Source organism: Plodia interpunctella, chromosome 13 (assembly GCF_027563975.2).
Source record: "Plodia interpunctella isolate USDA-ARS_2022_Savannah chromosome 13, ilPloInte3.2, whole genome shotgun sequence".
Taxonomy (NCBI): Eukaryota; Metazoa; Arthropoda; class Insecta; order Lepidoptera; family Pyralidae; genus Plodia; species Plodia interpunctella.
This window is the reverse complement of record NC_071306.1, coordinates 2,793,852-2,811,600: the sequence shown is the minus strand read 5'-3', so window position 1 is coordinate 2,811,600 and position 17,749 is coordinate 2,793,852. Positions and strand designations below refer to the sequence as shown.

The 17,749-nt window shown below is 33.8% G+C and overlaps 1 protein-coding gene across 5 annotated transcripts in view; it reads left to right on the top strand.

The window, feature by feature from the left end:
• pdm3 (pou domain motif 3) overlaps positions 1 to 17,749 on the top strand; it is a 133,655-nt gene that overhangs the window by 24,312 nt on the left and 91,594 nt on the right. For all 5 annotated transcript variants that reach the window (XM_053753805.1, XM_053753810.1, XM_053753806.1 and 2 more), the window contains exon 3: positions 1,854 to 1,951. In XM_053753805.1, the coding sequence (XP_053609780.1) occupies positions 1,877 to 1,951 (75 nt within the window). In that variant the 5' untranslated portion in view covers positions 1,854 to 1,876. The remainder of the gene's footprint in view (positions 1 to 1,853; positions 1,952 to 17,749) is intronic.

The following is a 17,749-nucleotide window of genomic DNA, read 5'->3' as shown; positions in this document are numbered from 1 at the left end:
GATACAAAAAGTAAAACGATATAAGCACTTATATCATTTTACTTGTACGAAAAGAACGAAAGAAAGAAATTGTACGAAAAGATTTCAGTTTAGTTTTTTTCGCCATTTGTATGATCTTAGTAAATAAAGTTTGAATAAATAATATCCAAATTAAGTACCTATTTCCCATCTGGTTTACCTTGTATAATGTCGAAAATATTGACGAAATATATTCGGAACATATCTTCATTATTACCGTACTTGCCTATAAAATATTTGTACTTAGTTTGAAGGTACCTTCAGAATTCTTCGAATATAGTAATGATATAGGTATAAATTACGATTGTTTGCAAAAAACCATATCACAAAACAGTTAAATATGAAACAAGAGATGAAGGAATTAAGGAACACTAAAATACTGAATGTATCGTGACAATGAATATGTACATCTAAATAGAAAATAATACACAGAAAAAAAATTATAGAAGAAGAAGGTAGGTACAATTCATACAATTTCTTATGGTACACACCATAAGAAATTGTATGAATCTTGAAGCTAAATCAACTGATATACATAGTAATGTTTTTAAAGTGTAATAAAGCTTATCTGGCGCCCTTATACAGCTGCTAATGCGGTTCCCAGAACGATTACAAATACCGCAATAGAGCTAAGTGCTTGATCTATTTCTAATTATTGTTTACGCTGGAATCATATGTGCTATTTTTGATATCACTCTGGGATTTGCAAAATCAATACTCGTTGAAATAATTTTAACGCAATGTCCCCCACTTCTGAACTCAGTTTCAGTCTCGGCTGAGACGTTTTGAAGCTCAAATCCGTTTAAGGAATAATCGCTTGATATTGAAACGAGTAAATAATATCCATGGACTGTGCTATTTGATAATTATGAAAATACTGTTAAGTATTATTATTTATAGCGTTTTTTGTGTATTTTTGAGTTTGGTATTTAATTTTATTTAATTTGATGTTTATATATACCAAGTAGACATTCATAGACATTTTAATATTTGTAAGAAATTATTTATTTAATCAAAATTTAAAAGAAAGAGTTGTTGAAGTTAAAAAAGTTTACGAAGATCTATAATCTTCAGAAATGCTTTGTCTTTGATAAAACATCCTTTGCAAATACAACGATTAAACGTATAACGAAAATATCCAGCGGAAATATCTATAAAATTTTCAAGATTTTGAAACAGATAGGCAGACACCTAGACGAAACTTGAAATAGAATAAAACAAACAGCACGTTTACAAAGCAAACGAATGTACAAAATAATCCAACCTCAGATTAAGAAGCGTCTCGCTTGACCTACATCCCGCGACGTGTTGGGGTAGGTCCGGGCGGGGGTGGGACGCGTGTCTTGTGGAGGTGTTCTACAATCTACTTATTTTTGTTGCGATCCACTCGACGACACGGTTCATGTACAGGTTGCTAGCTATGAGGAAGTTTTGCATGTGTACTTTGCTGTTTTGGTTCATCGATATGATAGCAACAAATTGAGTGTATTATTTTAGTTCTTTTGTTTGAACAATTTTTAAAACATTTTTGACTTTCTTCGTAAAATATACTTTTCAAATTTTAAAATTGGCTAAATTTTAGGCTCTGGTTGTTTAATGATTGTTTTTGAATTTTTTCCAACGTTTCAAACTTGTTAAAATGTAATAAGTACTCATTTTGCTCAATGACCACAAAATTGATATTTTCCTCCGAAACGAGGTAGCGCAATAGTCTTCTAAATATAATAAATAGAATTCTTTAAAAGTTTGAGATATTTTGAGTACTGTATCTTCGAATGTTTATTAAGTATAATAAGAATAAGTTAATTTTTCAATCTTCTGGCTTTCGTTCACAGACGAGTCGGGATGCGAGGCTGATATGTTGGAGGGCGCGGAGGGGGGACGGCGCACGCCGCCCCGGCCGCAGCACGAGCCCATCAACCTCAAGAATGAGGTGAGTCCCAGCCATCGACATTTCTTTGTAAAAGAAAAACTAAGATCAAGACATTTTGCTCTGTCTCTTAATCCACCTTTTAGTTTTCTAACCCTATCAAAATAGCTCTAATAACTTTAAACTGGAGGAACGGCTAACAATCTGCACCGAAACCATTCATTAAACTGACCTAAAAATTCTTGGCATTCCTTGCCGCTCTCAAACGCTAGGAATCAAAATAAGAGCAAACTAAAGTTAAGTGCGAATAAGCGCGCTCGATCCTCAAGTGTTGACCGTCCAGTTAGGCCGGCTTCGGCAAAACGACGACACATCGGGTTCAAAAGGTCCTTGCAATTGCACCGAAAGACTAAACATGCATCGCTTCGTTAGGCTTCCACGAAAAAATGCGAAGCGATTGGGTGCCGACCAATCGGCGGGCGCAACCTACTTGCCTCAGAATCTATAGTATCGATTAGTGAACGCTTTTTTTACCCGCACGCACTCACACACTGCCGCACGGGGGCCAGCCTTTTTAACAATCTTTTTTTCGACCACCCTCTCCCCGAAACCGCCATGTCCAATGCGCGGATGCAAAGACCACCCCGCGCACCCCATCCTCCTGTAGCAGCATTGAAAATGGAATTTCCATGAGTGATGGAGTGTCAAACGGAAAGTGCAAAAAGGAGAAAAAGTACATTATGTTAATTATTGAACGTGTGCTCCGTTCGGAGTTTAAATTGAATGTCATGTTATGTCGCGCGCGCGGGCGGCGCTTTGTCCGTCCTAGTCCGTTCCAAATTTGAACTTGTCATTTTTTGGGCGAAAAAAATTAACATGTTGTTAATTAATACGACAGGGATGGCCTAATTAAAGTCACGGTGTAAAATAATTTGTGTTTTTGAAATTTGGCAAAACATAACTTTGGCTTAGTTACAATGTTCGTTGTAATTTGAACCCTTTCGGATGTCTACCTAGGGTTGACTTTTCAATAGCCTTTAAAATGTTGATTGGTTCTGTAATTTTTGATCCAGTTTTTATGGTTGGCAGTAGTTTAGATTCATGTTGTTATTTACCTGATATTACTTGAAACCATTGTCAAAATGTGTTAGGAATTATAACTATGTTCTTATTTGCGTGTTGATAGCAAATCAACGCTCTAGTGGATGCTAAATATATTCTTGTCAGAACCGATAATTAAGAGAGTGTTAATTAATAATGAAGATATGATAAAAATTACATAATTGTTGAAGGAAAAACGGACGGTAAAGGACAAGAAGAAGATGCAAGGAGATTTCTTCAAGAAACTCATCACTCACTCATCCCACTTCTCATAGAAAAGTCACTAATTAGTTCCAAAAAAGAAGAAGAAGAAGTTCCAAAATCAATCGTAGTTATTTCTAAATGTTTATGTAAACAAAGATTCATTTAAATTTTCATACTGTTGGGTTCCCTATTCATATGCACAAAATTTTAATACATAACATGGCATCTATGCCAAAGTATATTAAGATAAACAAAATTATACAAAGAGAAGGGATCCGCTACTGTTGCCAACCACCATACCCTGTTGCATAATAATACGTCAGTGTCAGCGCGCGCCATCTATTTAACTCAACAGTCCACTATCAACGCACTAAACAACGTACAAAAAGAACAGAAGCGCACTTATTCAGGGACGCTACCCGGACGGCTACTAATGGAAATCCCCAAAAAATATCGTCAAAAACTAGTTAAAAAAGCAAGCACATTTGAATGAATATTGGGTGGGGGTGGGTGGGCGCCCGATAGCCTATTATTATTATTATTACTTGCATTATATCTGCATTTTTCGGCGCACACATAGGCGCGTGAACGCCATTTTTTTCCTTAGTTTTATTCTTTTTTGGATCGTCGCTGCCTCTCCCCCCTCGTGCCCGGGTATTGCAACATGAGTAGCTAGTCGAATCGAACTATGCGATGTCTACAAGTGGACGAACATTTAAATTGGCTCTCATCAAATATTGACGGTGTGTAGTTTTTTCATTAACCGAGCTTTTTTGTGAGGCCGCCATCATTCCGATACGATTGCAGTTCAATTTGTTTAAGGACTCCTTTTGATATATTTGATCGAACGATCTTCATTAGAGAGTTTTCGATGTGCCGTCTCTTTGTTGGTTAGACGTTGTTGAGTGTTTGTATACATTAAAACTGTTTAACAAGTTAAACAATTGTGAAGAAAAATCTTTGACTAAAAGTACATCAAGGAACCATGTGTTGACAATTTGTTGTTTGGTACTAACTTACATTTCATTTAATGACGATTTACTTGCAAACAGTACTTGACGCGTTCATTGGCAAATGTACAAAAAATATACTTTTCCTTTCCATTTTTTTTTCGGGGTCTACTGGAAGTTTTGATAGAAAGAATTAGTACATTTGTACTTAGATTCGTTTTATATTTACATAGTATTTTTGTGATAAATCTGTCAAGACTTCCTTTTACCTGACAGTAATGAACCCGGGACCTCCAGTGTGTAGCACTGGAGGTCCCGGGTTCATTATTCTGTCAGGTCAAGATAGAAAGTTATCTTTTTCAGTTGTAGTGGTTAGTATCTCATATATGTTATGAGATACTAACTCAATTACGAAAAAAAAATCGAAAGGAAACAGCACCGCTTCAAAACGTGATCTGTGTGATAAATAAGACATAGCTGGAAGCGTGCTTTAGTAAGAAAAAATATAATTTTTATAAGTTATATTAGTTAGTTGCTTGATATTAAATATATGACTAAAACAATTTTTTTGCTAGCTGTACAGTTCGGTATTTATTTGAAAAATACCTGGCAACTCTGTGTGCGTAGTGAGACTTTGTACATCTCACCATCGAGTCGTTTCGCAGTGAGACGCAACCAATCACAGCGCGCCATTATGACGCAACGACAACCACACCGCAATGTGATTGGTTCGCAACGTCTCTCTTCGAATCGACTCGATAGTGAGAAGTGAAATAAACCCGCACTACGCACTCATCGTCACCAATCACGGACAAGCCTTGACATCGATAAAATTCTTCCACATTAGTGTTTTACGACACAAACGAGGCGACAAAAGCCATAGTCGAGCGGTCTGGGAGTAATGTCGCCGCAACCAGTATTTATTATCATTAAAAAATGCAAAAAATCATAATTAAAGGGGTGGCGGTGCAGGGGTGCATACCATTTTTTATTTTAATTGGCTTGTAAATTACTAAAGTTATAGTGAAAATGTTGTGAGGTTTTTCAGCACTGTTTTATTGTTTCGGTGCGCGGGAAACGCGGAATATGCTTTACTTATACAATTAATGAATTGTTAGTATCTTGATTTTATTTGTGCCGTTTCGTTTCGTCTAGTTAAAACTAGTCTATGATACGTTGATTTAAATTGATGTAGAAGTAGAGCCGGTCAAGGAGATAGAATGCGAACATGTGTAGAAGAGTCGAAGCCACAGGCAGAAGTTAGTAACAATACCATATACTTACATCATTGTATTGTTCCTGCCGGTGCAGCTGCCTCTATTTACATCTATGCTCTGCCATCGATATTATATCCCTATACGACTTAACTCCCTGTCTTCTCCTTCAACAATGTTCGTGGAAAGATGTTTGACCACCTTATAAAACACGACAAATTTTATAAAATGCTTGATTGAAAAAGTTCGGAGAAGGAAAAGGAAGCCACGAAGTGCATTCATTGATCAGTTAACAATACCTTAAATCTTATCCTTAATAATGATCCCTTTTATATCCAGTTTTAATAACAATACATTATGTTATAATGTTTCATGAATATTTAAATCCACGTCAGCCTCACACGTATAGAAGTATCGAAACCAATTAATAAACATCAGCGCAAATAAATTTTGCAAAACAAATCTCCTTTAATATTAAAATAAATTGTTACATTTCCGATTATAACACGTGTCTAATTAAGGCAATGGTAACTAAAATAGTAACTAAGCTGAAAATAGTTAAGCAGTTGGAGAGTTGAGAATTTATTTCTCAGAAAGGGGTGGAAAACAGTTTGTTTATAGATTATATAGGAATTCTAAAATTCGAGGACTCCCTAGAGGAGTTCCATGGCGCGGTGGTTAGCGCGCTCGGTTTATGATTGTGGCGGTTAAGTCCACTCTCACAATTGTCGGTCATGGGATGGGTGACCAAAAAAAATATTATCTTAAGCTCCATGCTTCTATACCTTCTACAAATGGTTGAAATTGTACAGTCGATAGCACATTCTATCCAAATTAATTGCGAATTTGTCGCTATCACTGCGGCATATAGATGTCCATGCAGGGTAACTTGATGTGGTTAACTGTACCACTTTTTATACTACCAAACAGGCATACACCTGATGAAAAGTGGTCACCGCACACTATGTACACCTGCAATACTAGGGGTGTCACGTGCGTTGCCGGTTCACAATATTTTTTTTTTATTTGAAAACAAAATGCCTATTCACGTATTTTTAAGTATAACTGAAAACTTACCTTAAAAATAACAGAAAAAGGTTAAAGATGCAAAAGCTTAAAAACTGTTTTCCTAACACGACCGCTCGCTCTTTGCCAAAAGAAAAACTCAATGGAAAGTGAAAATAAAACGACCATGCAATTTTCAAGCGAGCGGAATTCGAAGGCGTGACTTTCCTTACCAGAATACATTTTACTCGACTGAAGTGGAAAAAAGGAATATTATATGATTGTTTTAGAACTTAACTATTTAGTGTTTTTAACAATTTTCACTAAATTGATATTGGGCCAATGCCAAAGTCTTAGAATAGAATTTAAGGAAAGGTTAAATTTTGATAACATTTTAATTTACTTATTTTTTTAAATATTCATATTATTTCCTCGCTAACCAAGAGTAATTACAATTAGTGCTTATAACTTAATCACCTTTAACAGTTATTGCGAATTTGCGGCGCCAATTGTATTATGATATTAATAAACATTAAAATCTCATGTCATTATACTTTATAGACTATTTCATGGACGTATTGAAATGGAGTTGAATATTGCAATCAATATTCAAATCCATTTTTGTCAATACAAAATGTCTCTTTTTTCCCATTCTTCTTTCGTGGGTCTACTGGTAGAAATTTCTATAGAAAGAAGAAGTACCTTTGTAGGTGCTTAGTTTCCTATTTGTAAGTTTGATATTTACACTGTTATGTTGTATACATAAATGAATAATTTTCGCAAAAAGATAAATTTTTATATAACTTTTCCAGGTAGTAAAATTTTAAAATTTATATTTTAGCTAAAATGCCAATTCTACATCGTAACATCGCTATTGTTCAAATAATAGGGTTCAAAATGGCCTGTTTTCCACACCACATATATTGAATAATGTTTGATCTCGAGCGAGGCTAGGGTTGTTGTGATAAAGTTACTTAGTGTAACTTTCATTTTTCTCAATAGAGAGTGAGCAGTTCATATATTTGTGAAAATTTTAGAATAAAATTTCAATTACAATGACAAGTGCTCTAGACATTTATCATTTTAGTCTGTACTTGTAATTTTTTCTATTTTCTATCATAATCAAAAGTAGGTTTCTATATTGAATGCGTTCCTAGTAAAAATATATAAAGGAAATAATTCTTAGTAAAAGTATGTATAAACATTCTTTTTACTCTTACTTGCTTTTGTAAGAGCTCACATCACATTGCATCTTATTTCATGCAAGAAAAGGGTAAATTATCCTATAATTATTCTGAGAAAAAATAAATAAAAAGTATTTCTTTAACATAATATGTGTTTATAATCGTGATATGAGGGCTGCCTATTAAGCAATAAAGCTTGTGCCAGACAGACCTGCTCCTTTCTAACATACATTTTACATAACACACTAGATAGAAGAATTACACAGCAGTAACAATTTTATTTATTGAACATTTAATCTAAGTATTATATCTTAATATAGTTCATAAGTATAATAAACGTATGAAATTATTAATTAATAAGTACTTACGCATCATCATAGTTTAGGTCTTTTAATCAAGTGGACACTTATGTGGATAGGGAATAAGAAATCGGACATGATATGACAATATCGATTTGTATTCGAACCTCGCTCTAAAAGGGCGTCATGGCTACTCTTCTAAACCGCCACTGACTGAAATCTTTCTTAATATTAGTAATTGCTCGCTGTACATTTTAATAGTTACTCTACGGCTACTACAAATATAAATGCACAGCGTCGCAGCCGCGGCCAGGGCTGCCCACGGAGGACGGGAGTGATTGATCAAAGTCGTTTGTCAGGCTCGCGTCGCGGTGCCAACCCTGCGCAATTAGCACATGATTCTGCCCGTCTAATGCCACCAAATTTAGTTTTAATTATGGAACGCCGTCGCCATAGCAACCTGGTTCGTGTTTGGCTTCAGATGTTTTTGCTTGTTAGAAATTTGTTTTTGCGTGGACACGTAGATTTTTTTTAAAAGTATCAAAAAGCCAGAAAAGCAGCACAAATACAAGCTAAGGCGTTGTTTATAAATAAAATTATTATTTAGTTTTTTTTTTCAAATATCGTGTATGTTGATTTCATCGATAAATTTTACCTCTTTGACGCAGCTTGATATTAATAATATTATCGGTAATAACAGAAACATACCTACTTAAATAATTATTAATAAAAAAAAGAAATTCAATTCGTATGAATATTCAACAAGATAGAGAGGTGGTTAGTTGATGACATCTATAAATAATTTCAGTGTCTATCAATATTCGTTGATGCAAATCAAACCGAATGGCCTACGCGCCGGCGCACTACTTAATATAATCGACGCGAGAAAAAAAAAAAAAAGATTCTCATAAAAAAAAAGATGTCCGGACATTACAAATGTATTAAAATGCAGAATCACGTATTATGGCGCGTTCGAAACATTTTTTTTTTCAATACACTTATAAATGCGGACAGCGAAATGCGTGGAGTGGTCTCTGCCTGATTGTTTTTTTAATTCATTCGTGTTTTCGCTTTGTTCACTGCTGTCGATTTTTAAATTGTTCTTTATCATCTTCAATTAATCGTATTATTATTTGCTTCTATGTGTATTTTAATTGCTCATCGGCATACTAATATTAAATGCAAATAACATCAATGAATATTGTTTATTCCTATTTCTTTCTTTACTACTGGATGTGAGTTTTGACAAAACTTACTATTCGAAATTCACAGACATTAAATTACATTACATATTGCCTAAGTAAACCAAATCATGGCTGAACAAACGCTCATAAACATGTTTTTAAGAATAATAGCTTAACAAAGTGTTTCGAAAGTTATTATAAGTTATTATATTTGTTTACTCCTTCACAAAATTCTCTAAATTTAATAAATAGGAAAAATACAAAAACATATTCATTTCGAATGTCCCTTTGAGTACCTAATAATATTACTACTATATACTTTTATAATAATTATTTAAGTAACAAATACAATACTGGAATAGAACGCTTCATAGGATATGTTCCTTTAAATTACTCTTCAATTTCTGTACTTATTTATATTTTCTAGATATTGCCAGGGGCTTCACTCCCGTGAATTTTAGGATAAATATAAAATAAGCCTATAGCAAATTTTGGATAATGTACCTTTCTAATGGTGAATTTTTTAAATCGGTTCAGTAGTTTCAGAGATTACCCGCCTGAAACATACAAAGTCACAAACTCTTACCTCTTTATAATAATACATAATATATTGTGTACAATAAAGTTATTTCAAATAATCAACAATAGCAATAGCAATACTTGCAATAAATAATTAAATCTTGAATTTAATTATGTATTATTATTGTTTAATTTTTAGAAAAACGTAATGTAGACCCCATCAAGTTTTGTTCTACAAGCTTAAAACAAGTGAGAGTGCTTGGATAGTAATGAACAATTTTATTCATACGTACGAAGGGGAATATTTGATTTTGAGACATATGTTGTTATGAAGAAATTATTTATTTAATATTTTAAAATTTATTTAATATTATAAAATATTTTAAAATTTGTATCCTAGATATTATCCTTACTATTATAAAAAGAAGTCCTATTGTTCTTCTTAAAAATTCCCGGACGGATTTTTGTAAGGTTTTCACCAAGTGTGATTCCTGGGAAAGCTAAAGGTGTACAATTTATTATGGTTTAGTTAGCGAAGCCGGGATGGACCGCTAGTATTATACTTAAATAGTTTTTTTACAAATACCTACATATTTTTACAAACAGTTATTTAGTTGTGTGATAAATTTGTCCCACAAAATAATTGTCGAATACTCTACATAGTAGTTATTATATCAAGTGCACTAATGAACCTGTCCTATCAATCATAATCAAGATAATTCAAATTCATTTCATAATGTAGCTACCGAAGGGCAAGACGGTGCTTTGCACCGGGTCCCATAAACTTAGGAGCACCGATATGCCATTGAGAAATTCTCTGTTCTCGGAAATTACCTCTCTTTAGAATTCTCGTAGATTTGCAAGAGAAATTATCATCAGAAATCGCACGGAAATGATCTAAAGATAATTGTCGGGAACTTTTGAGAATATTTATTGACCATTATTGTATATTCTCGAAAATTTCGAAAACAGCACAACGCTTCTCAGGGGGTCCTTAGACTACAGACTACCAGCGGACTACCAGCGGCAGCAGGACAGCAGACTACAGACTAACAAACTACATCTATTTTTCTATGAATAAGTTTTGATATGAGTATGTTTTCTGCGGTGGCAATGGCTCATCTATTGGAGGGGTTCGCTAAGAGGCAACGTGTGGTTTACAACAAATACTTGATCTGATGATCAACATTTTAAAATCAATAGAAAAGTCTTTTCGTAGTCGAATTTTTAAGCAGTTATAACGACTTCACAAGGCTAGATAAGTTTCTTAGTAGGTTACACAACCAGATCTAACATGCAAGTGGGTAGTAGTTGTGATGGTACCTCGGATATTGTTTGCCGTAAGTCTGTAGTTTTAGCTACGCCACAGGATATCTTCACATCATTCCCTTTTTATGAGCTTATTGTTCAGAAATGTGTATGTGACGGTATGTTTGGTCGTCCGTTTCGCTTTAATGATTTAATAAATTACTAGAACAACTTACCAGGTGTACTTTCAGTTAGTTTTAATCTGCTATTTCTATTGTTTAAATGATATATGCATGTCCGTTCGCGGCAAAATGTATGGGTTGCGTTTGTCATACAAATTTCAGCCCCGGGTGAATTTCACTGTTTGAAAGCGGCGTGTAGCGTTTCATTAATGTCGCACATTTTTTTAATAAAGAATTTTTATTTCAATTAAATATTTATAAAATTAACATTGTACCAGTACTTTACTTATTTATAAAATAGGATTCCATTAATTACCGGTCTAAAAAAGGTTTGTGCCAAGTTCCATTAATATAATTTATGTAACCGAGTATGTATACAAAGCGCGAAAGTTTAAAAAACAAATCATTCAGTGGTAAGTTCTGACTGAGCAGACACCCAAGTCCAATCTGACTACACAAAAGCCTATCTGGGCACCCAGCAAAAACCTATTAACGATATAGGTAATGCACAACTTAGATTGAGCTGCTATCGGTTATGGAGCTGTCAGTGCACACTGGCGGTTTTAGACTTAGAAATAGAGAAAATTCCACTTGTCTAAATTTGTCTAGGCTGTAATTGTACGAATTGCAGTTTTGTGACAAACGTAATAGTTGTTGTTTGTGTAGATTATACGTGTTATAAACCTATTAATTTACAGAAAAAGTTAGACAGTTATTCATTTTTATTTATCTTTAATTATGTACATAGGTAGTAAGAATGTATATTTTTATCAAATTTTATTGTAGTTATTATCTCGTACTTTTTGTTTTTTATTCAATTGTGATATTTTATTATAAACACTAGTACTAGGCGTGTGTATATGTGCTCTTTTAAACACCGAAAGGTCCATATAAAATATTTTCAATAAATTATTTTAAATTATTTTTTATGAATGATTTGCGTGCGTACGTGCGCCTGTACAAGAGGCGAGGTAAGGAGGTCAAACAAATTACTAAAATAAAACGTTAGTTTAGGCGTCAAAACGCCACGCTCCAACCGCCCGTCTGCAGCTTCTCACTCTGTGCCCATCCTCTGAAAATGGAGCGACCGATAAAAAAGGTAACGAATTATAAAAAAGCGGCGCACACAATCGCGCGGACGTGTGGGCGGCGGGCGAAATGAAATGAAATAATGAAAAAAATGAGCAAAAAACAATACAAACATGCATTGTACCTCCCGCCACCCTTAATGAGAGAGGGTGCGCCCACCCGCCGGTGACCAAGTGTCTGAAGTGGCTGATTATCACCTGATATCATCGCGAAATGACTAGTTGCCTTCTAGATATCATCACAATCTTGAAGAGCGCACGGCTCTTGGTATGGTATGGTGTTCCTTCAATTGCTCTTCTCTTCTTCTTAGCGTCTATTCGCCAAATTATTTGCGAAGACCATTAAGCCCATACAGCAGTATTTGTGGTGTCATACAGATCCCTCAGTTTTTTTTAATTATATTTCATTTCCATTGCCCTATCTTCATAGGTAAAGTGAGAAACAATTGCTTCTTCATGATACGAATACGACACGACGACGCCAACTTAATCTTTTACTAGCTTCGGCTTCGCTCGGGTAAAACCATTATAAAAAAAGTTACCTATGTCCTCCTGAAGGTTTCGTCTATCTCTGTGCCAAATTTCATAATCATCGGCCTATTAGTGTTTGAGTTTATTCGTTACAAACAAAAATACAAATCATGTGTCTTTATAATATCAGTATGGGTTTGCATGGCGTAACTCAGTTTTGGTCTTCCTAGGCACCTTGTTTCATCAAATTTTTCTTCTATGATGTATACCAAATATAATATTTTCCCTCTTCTAATAATTAGGAATTTTGATGTTTCTCATATTCTGTTTACATCTCGACGATCTGTAAAATCATATCATAGACCATTGTTCTAATAAACAGTTGATTTTTTTTTATCTGTTAATAATTATCTACATTCCGTGACATCACTAAACGTACTATAATAAATCCAACTAAAACAAGTCATTTTGAATTAATAATATATTTTGATTCTTCTTAGTGAGAAAAGAAAGGTGAGAGGAATCGATGTTATCCCATCACATTTGTAACTCCAAAATCTTTTAAATTTACATCAAGAGAGAAAAAATATCAAGTGACCTTAGGTGTCGACACGATGTTAAGTGAGTCGCCAGTGAGAAACGGCTGAGTTCGCCAGCGTTTGATTGTCAATTGTTTGGGCGCAGTCTTTTGTTTTTAGCGGCCGGTTCTGCGACTCTCCGACGTGTTCTTGGTTAACTTCGCCGCTCAATTTGTCTGTTTTTGTCGGGTTTTCGCATAGCTTTGTCGGTTTTGTTAACTGCTTTCTATTGGATAAATGCTCTTTTGCAGTTTATAAAACAATTTACTATAAAATAATTTACGCGGTAAGGAAAATTTCTCAAAATAAAAAGCCTGAAAATTATTTATTTATCATTTTGTACTCTCGGTTTCATTCTTGGCTGTGGCAGTTTTGAATAAAAATCTACATAATAAATCAATTTGATTTATCAATTGTTCAAATCATCATCAAAATTGACCTCCGTCTTGGAAGGTGTTCTAAAAGGAGATTAATCACAAGAAAGTTATTCAGCACTGAAACTTCTCAAACCATTTAGCTCCCAACTGAACCTATCGAGTAAATTACCTGTGTGTCAATTAAAAGTGTGAAACTTCAATGATTAGCATAACTTCGTATTAGCAAGGCACCGCGAAAAATCGCCTCGATTTTTCGAACACATTAACCATCAAAAACAGAGTCCGAAATTAATTTGTTTATGGGAAACAAAGGTGGGCGAGTGTATGCACCCGTACACACCCACCTCCCGAAAAAAAAGGGAAAAAATACGAAAAAAGGGGGGCAAAGGGGTGTGGGGGTTCCTCCCGTGGCGCGATCGGCATCGGACTTCTTTTTTTAATCGCGTCGCATTCGTAGTCCTCTTTTTGGGTAAGCACACACTGCGCGTTGCCTATTTTCCAATTTAGATTGCTTTGTATTACCGGCTGAGCGATGCGCAATAGTTTTTGAGGTCCGTGACACGAGAGTCGGAAATTAAATTCTGTGTAAAATAAAAGTCTGAAAACGCAGGCTTTCAAGTGTCTGGCCTGTAAGAACACTCTGTATACTGTTGATGCTAAATTCTCTTCAGGCCGGTCAATTTGTCAGTCGAGTGGTTTGAGAGCAGGGCTAGTATGAGGTTTTGCGATCGTAGTCGTGTCGAATACGTCAAAATGTATTACACATTTAAATTAGTAATTAAAAATTAGTAGTTCCTTTACTTACGATAAAGTGGTGTTCGTTTATATTTGTCCTTTTGGTTCTCGAAAAACTCTCTTGTTGTTCCCACTGTTTGCTTGCACGCTTTCGACTGCTCAAACAAGACATATAAATAAATATTTATTTTAATACATAAACGTTGTTTTTATAGAGACTAACTAAAAAAGGAAGATTATGACATTATTAGAGACATTATTTATTGAACAAATAATTTTTCATGTTTTTTTTTAATGTGTACACGACTAATATAAAATACACTTATCCTATGTTAGGAGACAATAATTATTTACTTAAAAATTATCTACATTATTGTGCAGCCCATTCCTTACATTGATTTTGTCGTTAGTATATATATATTTCTACGTGAAGCCTATCGTCAGAAGTGGGCGGAAAAGATCTGAAATGAAGATATATTTTTTTTATTTGACAGTAACTATCTGTCTTACGAAGTCATCTCAGTCATTCAGTACCTACTCTCTTATTACATCTCTCATTACAAGTAAATGTGCATTTTAATTATACTGGGTCGACGATAAGCTAGCTTGCGGCTGCTTAGACGACCACATAAACTTCGAAGCGTTTAACAAATAATACTAACATCTATACACGAAGCTATACAAAACTGTAACACACAAATTAATGATTTTACAGTCAAATCGTGTTATAGTTTGTGAAATTTTTGTAATTCTCATGCATATATGATACATGCATTTTTAAGGAAATAGATTAAAAATGTGTACATATGGTCACTGACTGATGTCTCAGGCTAGATACTCGACGAAAAAAACTTTTCTTCGCTATTGGAAACAAATTTTCTTAGGCAACATTTCCTGCACTTATTTAAGAAAAAAATTAAACATGTTAACAACATTCATTTCATTTATTCTTCAAGAAGTTTTGGACGCAAAAGTTAGACAAATAAAAAAAAGACCCCGACTTTTAATATTAATTTTTAAGTTTTATTTTCGAACACTTTTACCATTTTCAGTCTTTACTACTTCTATTGTAAATTAAAGTAATAATAATAATAAAAGTTAATATTCCCCATGATCCCGGAGTTTAATATATTAACTAGATATTTCTCTCCAATTTATGCCCTAGTGCAATTTGAGCACAGTCCATAGTCACTGTGGTTTGTGATTAGACCGGCCGCGTAATAATCGTCTTGGTGATATTTATTACTGGTCGCTGTTAATTATTATGGAATTTTGATACTTGACTTATCGGCTCTGGCGTCTCGTTAATTATATTTAATTTTAATACTCATGTTCTGCGAGAAATAGCTTCTTTAGATCGTAATCTAAGATAATTGCTGGCGTAGCATCGTTTTGAGTATATTGGTAGTTAAAATGGATATACCTCGGTATGATTAATAAATAATCACCTCAGTGTTTCTTTTGTTTGTGTAGAGTGCATGTATTAATGAACTATTTGAAAAAAATATTAAAATAACTAAATATATATGATACTAATTATACTTTGTACCACTGAAAGTTTATAAATTTTTGCTGTTAAATTTTTCACAAATATGAAATGGGATATATAAATCCCTCCCCATTTCATATCGGTCTATAGTAGAAAAAAGTAAACTAAGGAACAAAAAGAGGAGAGCATTATTGGAAAGTCCGTTTTTCAATATATTTTTCGGGAAAACTTTTCGGTACTTACTTACTGGTCACTGACGTAAGAAGTTTATGAATTATGGTGTTATTTAAGTAATTTTGGATTAAATGTGTGATATTAGTTTTGACCTACCACTTATTCCTGCTTGGTAATAAAAACAAACTTTAAATGCTAACAAATCTTGATTTATGTCATCATAATTTCTTTAACTAGCTTTTCTCTTGTCAGTTTTCATTTTTCATCCTAAATAGAGACGTTTTGTAGTCAGATAAAAATACATATTTTTTAAAATCTGAGCTCAAAGTATAGGGTCTCAAACAATGCCATCGCCGTCCCGTCCGGTGTACATTTACTTGATATAAATGCGTCTCATTAATCAGTGTAATTAGATCATTACCGGATTCCAGTTGCCGGGTCCTTATCTACGAACTATCGTCCTTCAATCGGCTTTTTTGATCTAATTAATGAACTGAAGGCGTTTACGAAAGCGTGCTTACGAGACGTACTTACGTGCGTGCTTTACGAGTTGTTTACTTTTATTTTATGTTAAATTAGCTTTTACCCGCAACTTCGCCCGCGTCAATTTGTCACGGGAATGGTACTTTTTCGAGGAATGAAAAGTACTCTATCTTCTTATCCATACTCTTAACAATTATGACATATTTCAATATACACATATTATAAATACGAAAGTAAATTTTGTTTGTCCTATCTACTAATAACAAACGTTCTTCAATCGACTTTTTTAATATAATTAATGAACTTAGGGCGTTTACAAAAGCGTGCTCTGTGTGAAGTACTTGTTCTTTTCCGTTTTGTTTTTGTAACTATACCTAAGACTACTAGAAACCGCTTGCAGCATAAGAATATATGCATATCATATGCTACTCTGGGTTTTATTATATTCGTATACCAAATTTCATAAAAATATGTCTAGAGTCTCTCTAAAAAGTCGAAGTTAAGTACGAAAGTTAATTCAGAAAATAATCTATGTTATAGAAACGAATACTTAAATGACAGTAAAAACACATTAAATAACGCTCTGAAATATAATGCATTATTGCAATAATTATGAAGTAATGTAATGAAAATTTTCAATTTATTGTATCCTACATTTTGAACGTTTAATCTAGAGAAACTAAAGTAAATTGATATAAAGTTCTTATTGAGAAACAGATACATTCGCTGTGCATTTAATCTCATTCAGTGACAGGCCTACATTCGTGTAGGCGAAGGGCCTAGACATGCAAAAATAGATCTTTATTATTTTATCTTAATAATATATTAGAGCCAGAATCCGGTAGCAGCAATAATTTAATTTGTGGTAACTTTATTTGTCGCTAACAACTCTTGTTTACCTTTCTTATTACGATTTAAAAAACAATTGGTATTTCAATTATGATTTTTTTATAATCAAAATACCTATTGTGAAAAAAAAAGTTACTAGTTTTTCACAATTCTCCCACGTGATTTTTATATAAGTTTCTGTATTTTCTTCGATATCTATCACTACATAGATTAAAACAAGTCGCTCTTTGCGTCTGTTTCATAAACGTAAACTTTCTCCTTTTAAACCTCGCAACGGATTTTGATGCAGTTATCACTGTTATATAAATAATAAAAATAAATAAATATGTAGACACAAATCACACAGAGTGAGTTAATCCCCAAAGTAAGTTCGAAACTTGTGTTATGGGATACTAACTCAACGGTATAAATACATAAATGACAAAAAAAATGCCAGGCAGGTATTCAAACCACAAGTACTATAGGTACGTAAAAATGTACCAACGTATTACAAATTGCGGCTGTATTTTTTTCAATCTCCATAATTA